The sequence below is a fragment of the Fibroporia radiculosa genome (assembly GCF_000313525.1).
Source record: "Fibroporia radiculosa TFFH 294 genomic supercontigs, scaffold20660, whole genome shotgun sequence".
Lineage (NCBI taxonomy): Eukaryota > Fungi > Basidiomycota > Agaricomycetes > Polyporales > Fibroporiaceae > Fibroporia > Fibroporia radiculosa.
In genome coordinates, this window is record NW_012133499.1 from 229 (window position 1) to 16,025 (window position 15,797).

Consider the following 15,797-nt stretch of genomic DNA (forward strand, 5'->3'; position numbering starts at 1 on the left):
TCCTGTATCAGGTGTCTCAGTCTCTTGATGATAGGGATTTGCCCTCAAAGTCAAGCCCCCAGAATAAGGCCATCACCAAAAGATCCCAATCAGATTGCAGGGAGGTCGCAATGCTTTGAAGATATTGAAGAACAGGCTTCACTTGAAGAGGTTTCATGTTGAGGTATTGCAAGCTTTCCTGAAGGCAGACATTTCAAATGCTTCAAATGTCGATGTCGGCTCGAAGCACGCCCATGTGCTATGCAGGCCTATCAATGCCCATATGCTACATGGGCCTATCACTGAGAAACAGAAACTCACCCTCTACTTTGCACCTCCTGAGTTAGGGTTAGATTTCCTGAGGTTGCATCAGTGCCCAGTGCCCAGTGCCCCTGTACCCATGAGCCTTGGTGTTTAATGTTTAACACTGTTTGATTGCTTGACCGTGAGGTTGTCCAAGTCACCTCCCCTGCCTGACTACACCTCAACCTTGACAGGGTGCGCAAAAAGCATTCGACGCCAGCAGGACTCGAACCTGCGCCCTCAAAGAGGAACAGATCACGTGAAAGATTATGTCATCAAGTTCTAATCTGTCGCCGTAACCACTTGGCTATAGCGCCATACGTAGGAAAAAAGGCAGATACTAACAAACAACCATTAGCAACAGGCGCAATAATATTCCGATTCATATTATAATTCTCTAGACGCAGAATAGGTTATAAGACCTCTTACAATGTGATATGATAGCATAGCAATTATGCCATTGAAGGCGGATACAGAAATTGAAACATCCAATTAGCTCATCTAGGGTGGGCGAAAGACAGCCACTCTGTACATGAAGCCAAGCCGTTTGTGATATGAGAGGCACAGAATTGGGGCCTACATCAAAAAATCATGGATGATCCCAAGGGAGAGGTCCATCAAAGAATCCGGTCTGGCCGCCTTCACGATCCCCTGGGCACCAATCGAAAAGGGTATTTAGCTCTGGTGCGGATGTATAATAGGAATGATATCGCATAAAAGGATTACGCGCGCGCCGTTTCGACAGTAAGATATCGTGGCACCCGTAGGTGTCCAAGGTGTAAGGCAGATAACCGTTCAACCTCTATGACACCGTTTGTGAGAAGTTAGAAACCTTCTGAATACATAGCTGTACCTCGCCTTCCTGTGCTTTCATCTTCTCGTCTCCTGCAGCATCTATACCGATGTAATGAAAACGTTCCTGCGGCCATCGTAATGCCGCGCGATGCAGCTCTGTGAATCGGCGCTTCTTCATCTCGTATCCAATTACGGTGATTTGTTCTGGATAGCGACCGGTGTACTCATGGAATCGAGCGATAGAAAACAACAAATTTTGATACGAGTCTAGCGCATGGTCTTCTGTTGTAGCATGGACGGCAGCAAAAGATGGAGCGATGGGAGGAGGCAGCAGGTTGGAGGCGAGGGCTAACCGCATATAAGACTCGGCCTCCGTGGTCATCGAGGTATGTCGGGTCTGGCCACTGGAACGCAAGCTGTGATATTTTTCTGTAGATATTGCAACAAGTAGACATACCCGCTGAAGATAAGTAATGAATTGTGATCCTGTCGGGCCAACTCTACTCTGCAGCAAAATGTACATGAACGCCATTGCGGTGTGGGAATGACTATCACCTACTCACCCAGAAGCGATATGACCGAAAAACGCAGAGGTACGACCCCCACCTCTCTGGTAAGGTTCCAGGATCCATTCATCATCTTCTAACCTCCGCGCGGGATCAATACCCCGCCATATGGCATGGCCAGGGACAATGATCAAGTGGTCTATGTTGGCCAACGAGGCATCACGCTGAAGCGTCGCTAGTATTCCAGACGGCCGAATGTAGTGAGGGTGGAGCCCCGGAGAGATAGCATTGGTAAAAAAGTAGTGCTTGAAGTTGAGTAACAAAGAGAAAGCGGTGAGAGCAGCAAGTAACAGGAGACCGAGGTTGGTTATGCGCGCGCGGGTAAGCAACGCATCCTTTGTACTTCTATATGGTCGAACATCTTGTCTGGAGAAGTAACGCCTTCTAGTCCACGAGACAGGCAACGGGAGCATAGATATTCTGCTGCCAGTATGATATGGGTAACAGATACTCTATCATATGGCACTGGGTCCGCGGGAGGATAATCGTCAATGCGTACAGGCGCCTCAGGTAATGACGACATGGCTGTGTCGCGGCCTCAATCTGCTATTACTAGTAGGGATTCGAATGTCATAAGAACAAGAGAGACCGTGAGCCTATCCTCGGATTCAACTTGCAAGCCATTTATGGATCATTGAGCTAGTAGGAACGTTCATATTTATTGGGACTTCCATCTCAACAGTGTTATCATTTCACTGAGGTTATGATGGAAAACGTGGCCTCGCTCTTTCTTCACATATACGACGTACGCCAAAGCGCCACATACCACGCTCAAAAACGATGTTAGAGCAGCGATTTTGAACTGCGAAGGTTGCGACAGAATCATAGTGACGACGTACTAGTAAAATAGATGCCTTGTAAAACCTCTCCGCTCAATACACTCAGCAGATGAGCTTACCTTCAGCATGTCAGCGATGTTCTGCAGCGAGAACTGGAGCGCAGTGCTGAGAGGGTCCATGAAAATCAGTCTCTACACATGTTGCTATGGCTCGGGGCTTACATGGCATTTCGCCGGGGATGATCAGACAGTGCCATCTGCAGCTCTTTCAGCTGACAGAGGTCAAATGCCCAGAGTCCGATTCTAGATAACATCATGCCTAAGCTATTGATAAATAACACATACGTGAAGAAATAAGCTCCCATTCGGACACACCTCCAAACAGCATAGCAGCATTCCAACTCGGTGCACGTTCATTAGATGGAGGGGCACCGACATAAAATGAAAGCATGACGGGGATTAGACATATGGCCTCCCACCTGAATTCTAACTGATTAGTGTGCTTGTACTTCGCAGAGATGATTAAACTCTGACCAAATGCTCCAATTCCCTGCACGTACCAAACCCAATTTCCGTTCCAAAATTGGCATTGCCAGTGTCCCAAGTAATCCCGCAACAACATTCAAGCCACGCATTCCAGCAAGGAACGCATTGTCGTATGTCTGAGACTTAAGGTAAACCAACATCGTACCGTCAAAGCTCAAAACGGTGAAGTAAAGGCAAGAAATGGCAAATGAGGACAGAAATATTGGATGCCTAACAAACTCCTTCCAGTCCGAGATAGAATCGAGCAAGTGCAACCTAATTTTTGTTGTGAGTTGATAAACCAAGCGAATATGCTGGGGGGTATCGCGCGACTGCTGCCTCTCTTCTCTGACTGCCTCTTTCTCCGATTGGGCTCTTTGTAAAACGGGAAGTCGTCGGTATACAACTGATATCCCTGGAAACAGGCTTTCAGAAAGCTGGAAGAAAGACGGCTATCTTGAAACGTACAGAGCAATTCAAAGACAGCACACGCTGCCTCGACGCCACACAACAAGTAAGCAGCAAAGGTATATGAAGCGACACTTGTGAGCAGAGATACGAACAGTGGTGCGAGCAACTTGCACAACAGATCAATGCGCCGCATATATGTATTAAGCATAGTCAGATGCACTGAGGACCCCTCCGCGATGACGGTCACCCAATCCCTTTCAATTGCGACAGTGATAGCAACCCCCGCCAAATTCTGAACACAGCCGCAGAGGATGACCAATGCAAACATTCCGGCGTAAAGGGAAGACGACCAGATGTATTCGGATCCAGGGACCTGGCGATATAGTAGGGCAAGTATCCCAGCGTACGCCCCACATGCTGAGAGTTTGACGGTGGCTATGCACACACGAACGAGACGAAGGTTGTGATGCACATCAACTTGATGACCCGCCCAGCCTGAGAGAACGATCGCAGTACCTGTAGTAAGAAACCCGAAGATGGAGGCGGGCAATAGGGTGTCTGGGAAGACAGTAATAAGGAAGAGATATATGGCGAACTCGGCCGTACGCGAGCCCCACGAACTATAACTCGAGCTGATTAGAATATCACATAATTGTGGATGATGAGGGGTTGAATAATTACTTTGAGAAATGCTGTATAAGTAGCAAAATGATTGCTCTCCTGTCGAGAGGTCGAGAAAATTCCGCAAGCGAGGTTTCCGCATCTTGTGTGATGCCCTCCGACGGCGGACTTGTCGGGTCGTCACTATCTCGACTGACGGTGGTCCCACCGGCAGCTCTGAAGCTAACACCAATCTCGCTGAAGTTCGAGATGGTTTCTGCAGGCGCAGCCTGAGGCGTTAAGGCATCATCATGATCGAACGATTTTGTGAGGTCGGCCGGGGCTCCTACTGCCTTCAAGGTTTCGTCCAAGCCCAGGGGTTCAGTAGAACTCGAAGTAGAAATATGCAACCCTGGCTCGAGATCGTTCCGTGCCATGGTAGAATTGGATTCCATGGTCAATAGGCGGTCGAAACGCCAGAGCCACTTCAACTTCGAATCTACTGTTAGCGGACCCAATTGAGTGCATCCGGCTACCGATAGCTATCGATCTATCTCTTGCATGATAGTACTATCCTAGCATGATCTCTTGAATCACACATTGCAATGCCGAGTGGCACCACAGCCTTGAAGTCTATTCAGTACACCATATCATTTTATGAGGCTTCACATATTTAGTACTCTAGGCTACACCTACTCTAGTCGGGAGAAATCAAAACGGCATGTTCGCTACTACGAACAACGCACGCAGGTGCTGCTAGTGAAGTCAGTATAAGTTCTAACAGACGTTTTATGCTCCCGCTGTCAACGTCAAGAGCTCTGTGTGACTCGCCCTCTCGATTTTAGTGACAAACGGTTCCACGAGGTCCGCTCACGATTGCATCTCACGCTCAATGGCCCAAGTGACAGCTTCCAGAACATCTTCTACTTCATGTGTCGGGACGTGAGCAGGCGGCCCTTGGCGTGGGTCATACACCCCAGTCCGAACGAGCAAAGATGACCAGCCCGCCGCGTTCGCCCCAATGACGTCTGCCAGCATGTCACTCGTGCGTGAATAAACAGTGTAGTACTTACGAAGAATACGCACCAGATTCTGGATTGTCTGAAAAGAGGAAACACCGTTGCGTGAGACAAGGTCTGTTTAACGAGGCACACCATGAGAGCTCACCGCCTACCATATAACTAACAACGCTGATATCAGCTTTTGAAAGTATCGATAAATAGAAGAGATACTGACACATGCGGTTCTTTCACTGAGACACGACCGTATAGGTCTCTGAACCTATCCCTCAACACTTGTTTCGCAAACATATATGTTGCCTCGGTTGGCTTGCCATATTGCACGCAAGGATACTTAGAGCCAGTCAGTGACTGTGGATTCATGTATGAATTATGTTTAACGTAGAACGATATCAATGTGTCACGATAACGTACCTCGTAGACAGCCTGGAAAGCCACACGAAATGCACCTTGACCGAACCGTGGCCGCTGGAAGTCTGATTTCCACAACATATCTCCATTACAAAAAAAAAGTTCCGGACGTCTTGGACCACTGGGTCGCACATGCTGCACCGTGGGAGTTGCGCCGATTATGCCTCCAGACTGTATCGCGTCGCAAATAATCTGAATATCAAGAGCCCAATTGCGCGGGTCATGAAATACGAATATCGCGGCGATAGGAGTTCGAGAGAAATCAGCTGACTGCGAGCAGGCGCTTTGAAATCAGGAACATATGGTTGGGTGGCTTGGAGCAACTGTACCTTGACGGACTGCTGTTCCGACGGGGTGAGGGTATGAAATGGCCAAACCCTGTTTTAATTGGTGACCATTGTTTGCTCGCGTCATAATACCTAAATGTATACGGCTTACGCAGGATTCCATGCTAATACATCGAGGGTCGTGTAAGCGTTCTTGAATCCATACCTTTTAGAGGACGTCAGAGGCTACTTTAGGGCATACTGAGATACCTACTCCTCGGCCACTTTACGAACCTCGCCATTTCGGCCACCGAGCACCAACACTGGTCGATCTGCATAGTCCTGCGCTACGGTTTTGAGGATGGTATGGGATTGTATGAATTGAAGGGGATGGATCTATATCTACGCAGTTAGCTTGACTAGCACTCGAGAAACAACCAAATTAGGCGGACATTAAATCCTAGCTGGGCAGTAAGCTTCTGGCAGCGAGCTTCCTCGCTAGAGCCGCCGCCATTGGTGAGCTATGCACAGATATCTTTAAATATGCGCCTAAAACAAGTCCAACGAAGCAATTCTAACCAAAATATATGGAATCTTCCTTGTATTGGGCTCGTTAACAGCATGAATATATGACGAACAAAACAAATACGTATACATACTTTCGCATCGGATTATCTCCTTCAAGTATAGCCAATGCACGTCTGGCAGCTGGTATGACATGCGGACCACGGAGAAGAACACCGTCCTATGGCCGAAAAATACAGCAATCCATGGTCAAATTTCCATCAAGGCTGACGCACTATATCAAAAGCAAATGCAAGAGGCGGAGCATCCACGTAATCTATCTCTTGATTAAACATATGTCTCACGATCTCAGAAAGCTACCTCACTTTGGAATGTTCGAGTCGTGGAGGTAAAGCGGAGCAGCGAGCGGAAAGACGATCTTCGAAAACCCAAGACCGTCGGAGGACAGCTACTGACACGTAACATCACCTATCTTCAATTCCACGAACAGAATAATCGTGATCAAAGTTTGCTCGGTGTTTGATCGGTCTTCAGTAGATCAACGGCCTCTTACTTGGCCTAAACGTTGAGTATACACAACCACGGGTCGAAATGAGAGAAAAGTCCTCCGGGTATAGACCGCAGTATTTGACCTTGAATGCGATCATGTGACCATAATCAATATTGCTCACTAACAATACTCTGCGATTGGAGCACGACTCAGTCTTAGTATCAGCGCGTCTATCCCCAAAGATTGCATCGTTGCATAACTTTGATTGCATAGCAGTACGTTCGAGGAAAGCTTGATACGTACGCCTATCGGCACACCGGGCCCGAAGGCCCAACTCGTTGAGTAATGCCAACACTCCTGGCACATCTTCTGCAGGTGGCACAAGTATGTGACGAGCAGTATTTCAGTAGTTACTCGCCGTTACCCGACCTTGGGCTGGGGTACATACGAAAATCCAGACACCTTTCGATCAGGAGACATGTCATACGCGCAGCCAAGAGCACAGCAGAATCATATGTGGTCCACTGGAGCGCCCGGCGACTCGTCTCACAATCCAGTGGCGCGTGCGTGTGACGATATGAATTACTCACGATGGGGCTCACCAACCCCACACGTCTGCAACTCGAGGGCATAAGAAGCGGAGCGGAGGTTCAACACACCCGAAGTCATCGCGCGCGCAACATACTTGAGGCTCCGCTAAGTGTCACATCTGCTTCCAAGAATGACTGTTGAACCACGTAGATCAAGTGGTCACCCACATCGTGCAGGAGCAACGTGCACGGCTGAGTCAAAATTCGTCGGGGCATAATATGCTTCTATGATATTGTGGCAGAATGCATCGTCCGAAAAAGGTGCATGCGAGCAGAATGTTCGTACCGTCACGGAGCGCTTGCTCATTGATAGTGTCAACGAGGTTGGATCCCTTCCCGGAGGACGGCCAGATATGAACAGCGACCAGCCAAGGGCGATATCCGATATTGAGACAGGGCTCGAAACACTCGTTGTTGCATCTGCATACAGCACACTGATGCCAAGCTGTGTATCAGATGCCAGTATCTCCGAGGTGCCTGTCTGTCGAGTCCAAGTCGAACCCATGAGTTGCACCCTAGTGGAAATCGAGGGAGGAATGGATATGAATTTGTATTCGTGTGAGAGGCACGAGAAACTGCGGAGACGGAGGTTGCATCACGTAGTATTCGGGAGATTGAAAGAAAAGAGGGCACTGCCGGGGCAGGTTGAATTCCCTATTCATAGCACCGCATGCTGATAGATAAACTAGCGCGATTTGTGGAGTTGTGCATGGGGTGTTAGCGCTGTGAGGAGATAGCCGGTTGTTTTGGACGAGATATTGAGGGTGGGCCGATGCGAAGACGAAGCTAAGCAGGAGGGGACGAGGACAGCCATTGATATTGCAGGGGAGGAGGGCAGTGGCAGCCTGATGCAACGAGAGAAGCAAATCGAGGTCCATGATAACTCGGGCGAGTGCAAGAAGCGGGGACGGAGGCTTATGTCACCTGACAGCCGCCAGTCCTCCTTTGACCGCGGGTCCTCCCCCTCTTCTGAGCCCTGTCCGAGGCCTACACCGTGCCCTTTCCATCCCTACCCTCCGCGACCCCCATCCCCCCTTCTCCATCCATTTTCGTGCTGGGTGCTACTTGACCCAAGCGGTCGCTTGGCCTACTCTTTAACCCTGTCGCCCTGGACCACTCGACCAGAAAAAGCCAATTTGGCCGACTCCGGTGTAGCGCGACCTCCGACTGACGCCTTGCTGTGCCCCGTCATATAGCACCTTCATCAGTGTTGCTATACTCTTTGGCCATATCAAGTCACCATGCCCATGGTGAAGAGGACTGAGGCCATTCAAGCCAAGTATAATGTAACTGTTGACTGTATGTGGCACCGCTTCACTTCATATATGCGTTTGCCATGACCTCCGTCTAGTTCCACACCTCGGTTTACATTCTGCAGCGGCTACCGGCGATTTGGGATTGGTCAAATATGCCCTCGAACATGGACAGCCTATCAATTCCGTCCTCGATGGCGTCCTTCCACTCCACGCTGCATGTTCTGGGGGGAATGATCTTGTTGTAAGACTACTGATTGAAAAGGGTGCTGACGTTAATGCTCCACGGTAAGAATTCTTGTTATCGCATTTAAAAAAAAATCAAGACATTTGATTTTTCGTCATCTCCTCAGGCTGCCTCGACGATATTTTAGCGAGAGATTCCGCGACGCATCAGCGCCGATTGTGGGAACGTCTGGTTCTACACCTCTTCATTTCGCTTGTGCCAATGGACATACCAACGTCGTCCTCACTTTGCTCATGCACGGCGCTCATCCCGACCGCACTGACAAACATGGGAAGACCCCTGAAGTGCTTTCTCGCGAGAATGGTTTCATGGCATGCGCGGATATCCTACAAGAGTGGGTTCATAACAAGGACAGGGACTTGCGGGAAAGGGAAGGGACTGGTTTGGCTCTTGACGCAGAATCAAGTGCGGATGTCAAGTCTCATCATCACCATTCATGCTCAGGCAGCGACTGCAAAATTTGCCCAATTGGCAAGAGGTTGCGCGTCAAGAGATCTATTGATCATGCTCTGAATGTCTTGATGCCCTCTTTGGCTCAGTCTCATTCATCATCCCTCCAGTCCTCTTCTGCCGTACCAACGTTGGAAACCATTGTCGCGTCTCCATTGATACCCACAGACGGTTTAGGGGAGTCCGCGCTCCGAGATGACACTGGTACGAGTAGAATGGATCACTCGTCTACTCGTCGCCCTTCCCTTCCGGATGTGCTTGACGTGAACCAGACCATGCCGATGGTAAGGCGTCCCCCAGTTGCAGTAACTAGTTCACGCAGGCCTAGATCTGCGGGAACCGACGCCGAAAACACCACCACCACTCACAGAGTGAAGGGAAAGGTTTCCTTGTTGAATATATTTAAGAAGAATAACGCTGACATACCAGGGGCGTCGGAGAGCTCTAGTTACGCCTCACCTACATCCTCTACATCCGTGTCACCATCTCCCGTTCCTTATCAACTGTCAAATGGGTCATTCTCACCATCTCCTAATGCTTCTCCTCGTGGGGTAGCTTCGCCTTCTACAGAAGAGACTCCTCTCGATGCCACAGTCACCCGCAAATTTCGTGGTCGCTTATTCAGTGAGACAACGGCATCGCATCCGCCGCTAGCGATTGAGCTGCATCGGGCCATGTCAGATGAAAGACTCAGGACACGGACACAATCAAATCAGGGTTTCACGTTTCAGCCTCAAGCCAGGACAAACCCTTCTTTGGAATCTACAAGTCCGCCAGTGAAGCTGGGTTACCTTCGCCCACATTATCGCTCCATCTCATCTGGTAATTCACAAACGTCTATTCCTCCCTTCGACTCTGTAGGGACTCCAGCATCGCGTGCTCTGCGGTTCGATTCTAGCTCTACTTCTACATCACAACAGGGTAACGGCCGTCATTCAAGTCATAGCCCGGGTAGGAGTGTTCGAACCGCCAGAAGTATTAGTTCTGTGCGGAGCGCACTTCATACGGACACTTCTCGATCGCCACTCATACCTACGGCCCAACTTGGTACATCTAGTGGGGTAACCGAATTTACGGAAGAGCCAGAATATCTCGAAGAGGACGAACAATACGACGAGCCGATTACATCTTCAGCAGGTCTAATACAGCCTGATAGTCGGTCAAGTACGTTGAAGGTAGAGGGTCAATCCAGGCGAAATTCAACGATTTCATCGCATGCATCTCTTTCCCCTCTTCCTTCCCCTGGTATTGTTTTGCCTTCCACCAATTTCGACGGTCCGTTTAACATCAACTCCCCCCCACCCGAAGACCTGGATTCGCCAACGGAGCTTACTCACTTGGATACACGCAATATGGAGTGCAGGTTACGGGGAGATTCAATGAGCAGCATGAGCACTAGCGGTACAAGCGCATACCTCACGACACCAGGGCTGCAACATCCTCAACTTCCGCCACCGCACATCCTTTCTTCTGTCTCCACTCCTCCGGAGTTCCCAGCCATGGATTATAGTGGGCGAGGTATTATTAGTCGGGCGGCTTCGTCGTCCGCCGCATTCCCTCATGATATCGAAACCACTTACAGTGCAAAAGGCCTGCGAGCAGCGCTCGATATCGACATCAGATCAATTTCGACGCACGCACAGGCGGAAGCTCTGGTGCAGCGGGCGCAACGGAGTATCTTGGAGATGCAAGAGGTCGATGTTAGCCAGCAAGTACCTGTGGAAAGCGCTGTACCAGACCGAACACCATTAAGTGCAAAGCTAGCTGCATATGGCGAGAGTCTTGCCCTGGAGCGGAAGTTGAAGCAGGAAGAGCAGGGAAAGCGAGGGAGTGCTTCTCAAACTCAAGTCACAAATGATAGAAATGATGCAAACGAAGTATCACTCGTAGGTTCTCCGCGCAGCGCTGTCAATTTGAAGGGTCTGGATAGGAAATACAGTCTGGAAGAGCGATCGCATGGTAGCGGCACGGTGAGACAATCGAGGACCAAACGACCTCATACCAGCGGTGGATCCTGTGAGTAGTTCCAGTATTATTTGGGAATGTGTTTACTTATATACGATGTCCAGCCTCATCGGACATGTCACAATTCCGTCCAGGTGACGGACCTCATTCATCTGTCTATCAACTTTCTGCGCCGGTATCTCATGTTGCCAGCTCGTCTTCGACAGATCTGTACTCTCGCATGCAGGGAAACCCAGTTACGCCACCGAGGAGTTCACACTTGAAGACGAACTCGGAGTTCTATCGCGATGCGAGGCCAAGGCTGAACCGTTCGTACACTCCTGAGCCTGGCTCCGATGTATTCCCATCTCCTGATTCCACAACCGGTGCTCCTCTGTCTCGGATATGTACTGCCCCCACGGATTCGTACCCGGATTTTGACAGGAAATTGAGCAGCCAGGAGCGGCACGCAGCGCGCGTGAATAAACTCGCAAAGATGGGTTTTTCTTCACCGTCTCCAGATCCGCGGCAGAGCTCGACCGCTGGTTCGCGTAGCCACCCCGGCTACAAGCAACGGCTGGGTGGACTCAAAGGCTTTGTGCAGAACCTGCAGTTGATGGGCAAGTAGTGACCTATGGAAGTATATTTACTAGGCTATGTCTCTGACTCACTTCATCACACGATGGTTCTCACTTTCTCTATCATATTTATGTGCTATCGCTGGACGTATCCGTGTCTGTCTGTGCACCATTGTTGCCGTTGTCTGACTATTTACAGATGTATGACGATCATTGCCCACTGTCCCACTGTATTGCTACCAGCATGAGATTGTGTTTGTTTTCGTTGATCACCTAGCTAGTAAGCTGTGCATTCGTTCATGTGTATGAGATTCTTACGGGCGCACTTGGCCATGTATCTTGGAGAATATACCGGTTATTATGAGTAACTTTAAGGCTGCCCACGTCTCAACAGTTTGCTCAATGGCTGGTATTCCGGTCGTTGAGGGCGCTAATAGAAGGATTCTCATGCGCTTATGCTTGGTAAGATAAGACGTTCATGTGGTGCTTCCGGTGGGATTCCAAGTCTACGGACGCAAACGCTGCTCGCCTGAAACTGCAGAGGGGTTCAATAAGTGCGATGAATGAATCGTGAATTTTTGTGTTATTTGCGCGACACTACGAACAGTGCCAATATTTTCGGGAACAACCCGCATTCGGTAGTGGCGGGGGTCGGTACCGGAGTGACTCGAGCGTGATGGCAATTGCCGCCAGTTGCGGGAGACGATGTGACGCCGCGCCCCGGCATAGGCTGAAGGGGCCGCTAAAAACATCCCACTCCATCATAACCTGCTCAAAGGGCTACTCATTTTCCCGTCCCCGCATTTCCCTCGCCATGCTCGCCCCCGTCCCCGTCCCCGTCCCCGTCGCCAACGCCCCTCTCGCCGATCCCCAGACATCCCTCAGTGTGGCTGAGATTGCGGAAGAACTCAAGAGGGACACGACATCTAGAATGCGCAACCACAGGGGCAACGTCCCCTCAGTCCCCCAGACCAAGACATGTCCCCTATGTCCCGCCAAATTCACAAGAACAACGCATCTGAGCCGACATTTGCGGACTCGTATGTTCCTATCTCGTGAGAAACATAACTGGTCCTGATTCCCCGGTGTTTAGATACGAGGGAGAAGCTTCACGAATGCGATGTAGGTACTGCTAAATCAGTCCTGCGAATTTCGATTGAACCTGTTTCGCTTGGTTGAACAGAGATGCCACTCTGAATTCACTCGCAGCGATCTCCTCACGAGACATAAACGCTCTTGCGGCGACCAGTGAGTATCTTCTGCAAGGTCTTGCCGCTCTGTAAATCGCTTCCCGTTTCCAGAAGTGATCGGCTATCTGTAAAGAAAGCCGCTGTTGTGCGCAAAAACCTGTGTGTTTGCGATTGCTACTTGGTCACGGAAGCCATCGGCTCTGGCTCCCGTCTGCTGGCGCATTTTTTTGTAGGGGGTGCACAGTCGATGTCGTTCGCGCACTATGTTGTGTTAACAATAAAATTATATCAGAATGCCCACGTCAGCGCAGGACAGCTCTGGCTTGACGGTGCTTCATTGTCTATCAGGCATTTGCTGACCTTCGTGGCTCTAGGGGCAGCGCGACCCGCTCCCGGCGCAAATCCTGTCAGTCATGTGCCGACTCCAAGGTGAAGTGTGATCTTCAGCAGCCCTGTTCGAAGTGCAAAGCGCGCGGACGCGATTGCATATATGTAGGCGCGACGTCTTCTCGCGTAAAAGCTCAGTCCGTCAAGACGGGCGACCGCCTTTCCAAAGTGGACGATCTGGAGGCCGACTTGCTCGCCATCCTAGCCGCTCACCCGCCCACTGCGGCTGCCCGAGGGCAGGATCGACTTATGTCTCCGTCGACTCTTCCCCGAGACTACCTAGAGTCGCTCCGAGCATCACTCGCCCGGGATCCTAGGTCCCCGGCTGCCGATTTTGGTGGTTCCCTTCCATCAAGAGGTAGCGTCGACTTCTCAATTGCCAGTAGCTCAATGTTCGCGCAGATCGACCAGACCCCCCTTCCTCCCCAGGGCAACAGCATGTTCGCAAATGACATCTTCCATGGTCTCATGGACAACGTCTTCGCACCGTCCCAAATGATGTTCCCCCCGACGTCGAGTGCGTGCCATAAAGCCGTACCATTAGAAGGCGAATGGGGTGCTATGAACAGCGCGTTTAACTCCGATTTCTCTTTTCATATTGGGCCAACTACTGCGGCGCCGATCCCGGAAGAGGTGTTTCAAATACCAACCCCAGTGACCGTGCCAAGCAGTTCCTCTGGATCTGAGACCGCTGGGGTTAGCGATGCTAGTTCGCCAGCTACAACTACGACTGTGGCTCACGGTGGCCCTTCACCTGTGGAGCTGCAGACTTACCGTGAGTATCGTGGCGCGTAACGTTCAGTATATCATACTAAGTGAATTATTATAGTTGGTTTATTCTTCTCCGCGTATCTCCCCAATATGCCAATTATTCATGCGCCGACGTTTGACTTGGACAAGGGGTCGCCCATATTGCTGGTCGCCATGCAAGCGTGTGGTGCTTTGTATGTGAAGACGCGTACAGCTATCTCGTTCATTGACTCTGCTCTTGCTCGAGCAAGGGACGAACTAGTTGTGGAGTTTGTGAGCCTCGATCGTTTGCGTCAATATACTGGTCGTGCTCACGAGCATTCACGCAGGCGAAAGCGTCAACGGATTTGCAACATCAAATCTGTCTTGCACTTGCTGTTGATTTATTCCAGACTCTTGGGTTGTTCCATCAAAGTCCTGAACAACGCGCATTCTCCAACGTCTATCATGGTATGCTGGCGATGGTATGTATTAACGGAACAATGAGAGAGCGTGTCTTAATTGACATCCGTAGATGATTCGCCTCAATGGGTTTGCAGAGAGGATTTCAACATGGGAATCCCCTGATAACATTGATCCATCGAATGCGTATCAATCATGGCGGGAGTGGGCGATGCACGAGACAGCTAAGAGGTGAGTTATACGTAACATAGCGTGATCACTCCATAGTAATCAGTCCTGCCGCAGGGCCCTCGCCGTATCATATTTGCACGACTGTTGTCACTCCATTTACTTTAACCTGCGACCTACCTATATCACATCCGAGTTCGACATGCGTCTCCCGTGCGAGAACGCATTATGGTCCGCGTCTACTGAGGAGGAATGGCTAGCCATCCTTAGACAGCCCTCGCCATATGGTACCACGTCACAACGTTTATGCGGGCCTCCGCTTCAGGCGAGCTACGCCCGTTTGGCGGACCCCAGTGGCTCGCTTTCGCCACTAGTGCTTAGCCCATGGTCACATAACATTGTGATACACATGATTCTACGCCAGCTGTTCGAGGACTTCCTCGAGGCGCGACTGCCAGAGCTGGGGACCCAAAACGCACTATCGGGGTCGAGCAAGAATTATATTAGCCCGGAGAAGATCCTCTCACTACAACTGACGCTGCATCAATGGCTACAGAGTTGGCGGAGCTCACCAGACTCGCCACGGTACTCTGAGCTTGAACCGCGGTTTATGGACCAAGCATTGCCGTACTACTGGCTTGCGCAAGTGGGTATCCTGGCATACCAGGAGCGATTACCTCCGTTCAGCGCGAAGACGACGTTCCTCGTTTCGGGCGACGCGAAATTCCGACTGATGAAGAAGTGGGAGCGGCATATCCGCAATTTTTTGAAGCGGGGCGCACGAGAGCCGACACTGTTTTTGGACGAGCTCGTCGCGCATCGCTTAAAGAAGTGGGAGGCAGATGCGTGTGACGGTGTGGACGACGAAGAGGACGAGGGAATCAATTTGCTTGGGTTCTTCCCCGCATTCTGATCTTGTCGAGTGGTTATAATCGTGGTGAATATTCACGATACGATACATTAGTGATGCGGCGTTGATTAGCCCACAAGCATCCGATGCAGCTGCATCCGAACCTTGTTCTATGGCGATATGACGATGATGAATGATATTAGCCTGTACTAGCGAGTAATAACAGTTGGATTGTGGTGACAGTTATCCTGGATGTACGATTGCTTCTGCTCTAACCGTTACGAGATTGAGTTATCCTCTCTGGGACCGACATCGAGTCT

At 50.3% G+C, this 15,797-nt stretch overlaps 4 protein-coding genes across 4 annotated transcripts; 2 read left to right on the top strand and 2 right to left on the bottom strand.

Moving 5' to 3' along the window:
• Positions 1–871: 871 nt before the first annotated feature.
• FIBRA_07916 (uncharacterized protein) lies at positions 872–4,394 on the bottom strand (the record flags this gene model as incomplete). Its single annotated transcript, XM_012329578.1, has 11 exons — positions 872–1,084; positions 1,136–1,481; positions 1,535–1,582; positions 1,641–1,978; positions 2,410–2,481; positions 2,542–2,587; positions 2,644–2,740; positions 2,797–2,929; positions 2,982–3,361; positions 3,415–3,977; positions 4,039–4,394. The coding sequence occupies 11 exons, from the start codon at positions 4,392–4,394 to the stop codon at positions 872–874; spliced, it is 2,592 nt and encodes an 863-aa protein (XP_012184968.1).
• A 433-nt stretch (positions 4,395–4,827) lies between these two features.
• FIBRA_07917 (uncharacterized protein) lies at positions 4,828–6,513 on the bottom strand (the record flags this gene model as incomplete). Its single annotated transcript, XM_012329579.1, has 12 exons — positions 4,828–4,985; positions 5,044–5,058; positions 5,125–5,138; positions 5,194–5,327; positions 5,391–5,657; positions 5,717–5,765; positions 5,826–5,879; positions 5,928–6,049; positions 6,106–6,174; positions 6,233–6,251; positions 6,313–6,398; positions 6,454–6,513. 12 exons carry the CDS (start codon positions 6,511–6,513, stop codon positions 4,828–4,830), a joined length of 1,047 nt encoding a protein of 348 aa, XP_012184969.1.
• A 1,986-nt stretch (positions 6,514–8,499) lies between these two features.
• On the top strand, positions 8,500–11,780 carry FIBRA_07918 (uncharacterized protein; the record flags this gene model as incomplete). Its single annotated transcript, XM_012329580.1, has 4 exons — positions 8,500–8,557; positions 8,610–8,799; positions 8,865–11,224; positions 11,278–11,780. 4 exons carry the CDS (start codon positions 8,500–8,502, stop codon positions 11,778–11,780), a joined length of 3,111 nt encoding a protein of 1,036 aa, XP_012184970.1.
• A 764-nt stretch (positions 11,781–12,544) lies between these two features.
• Positions 12,545–15,540, top strand: FIBRA_07919 (uncharacterized protein; the record flags this gene model as incomplete). Its single annotated transcript, XM_012329581.1, has 8 exons — positions 12,545–12,770; positions 12,824–12,852; positions 13,295–13,349; positions 13,417–14,082; positions 14,137–14,330; positions 14,387–14,521; positions 14,572–14,690; positions 14,745–15,540. The coding sequence occupies 8 exons, from the start codon at positions 12,545–12,547 to the stop codon at positions 15,538–15,540; spliced, it is 2,220 nt and encodes a 739-aa protein (XP_012184971.1).
• Between the last annotated feature and the right edge of the window lie 257 nt (positions 15,541–15,797).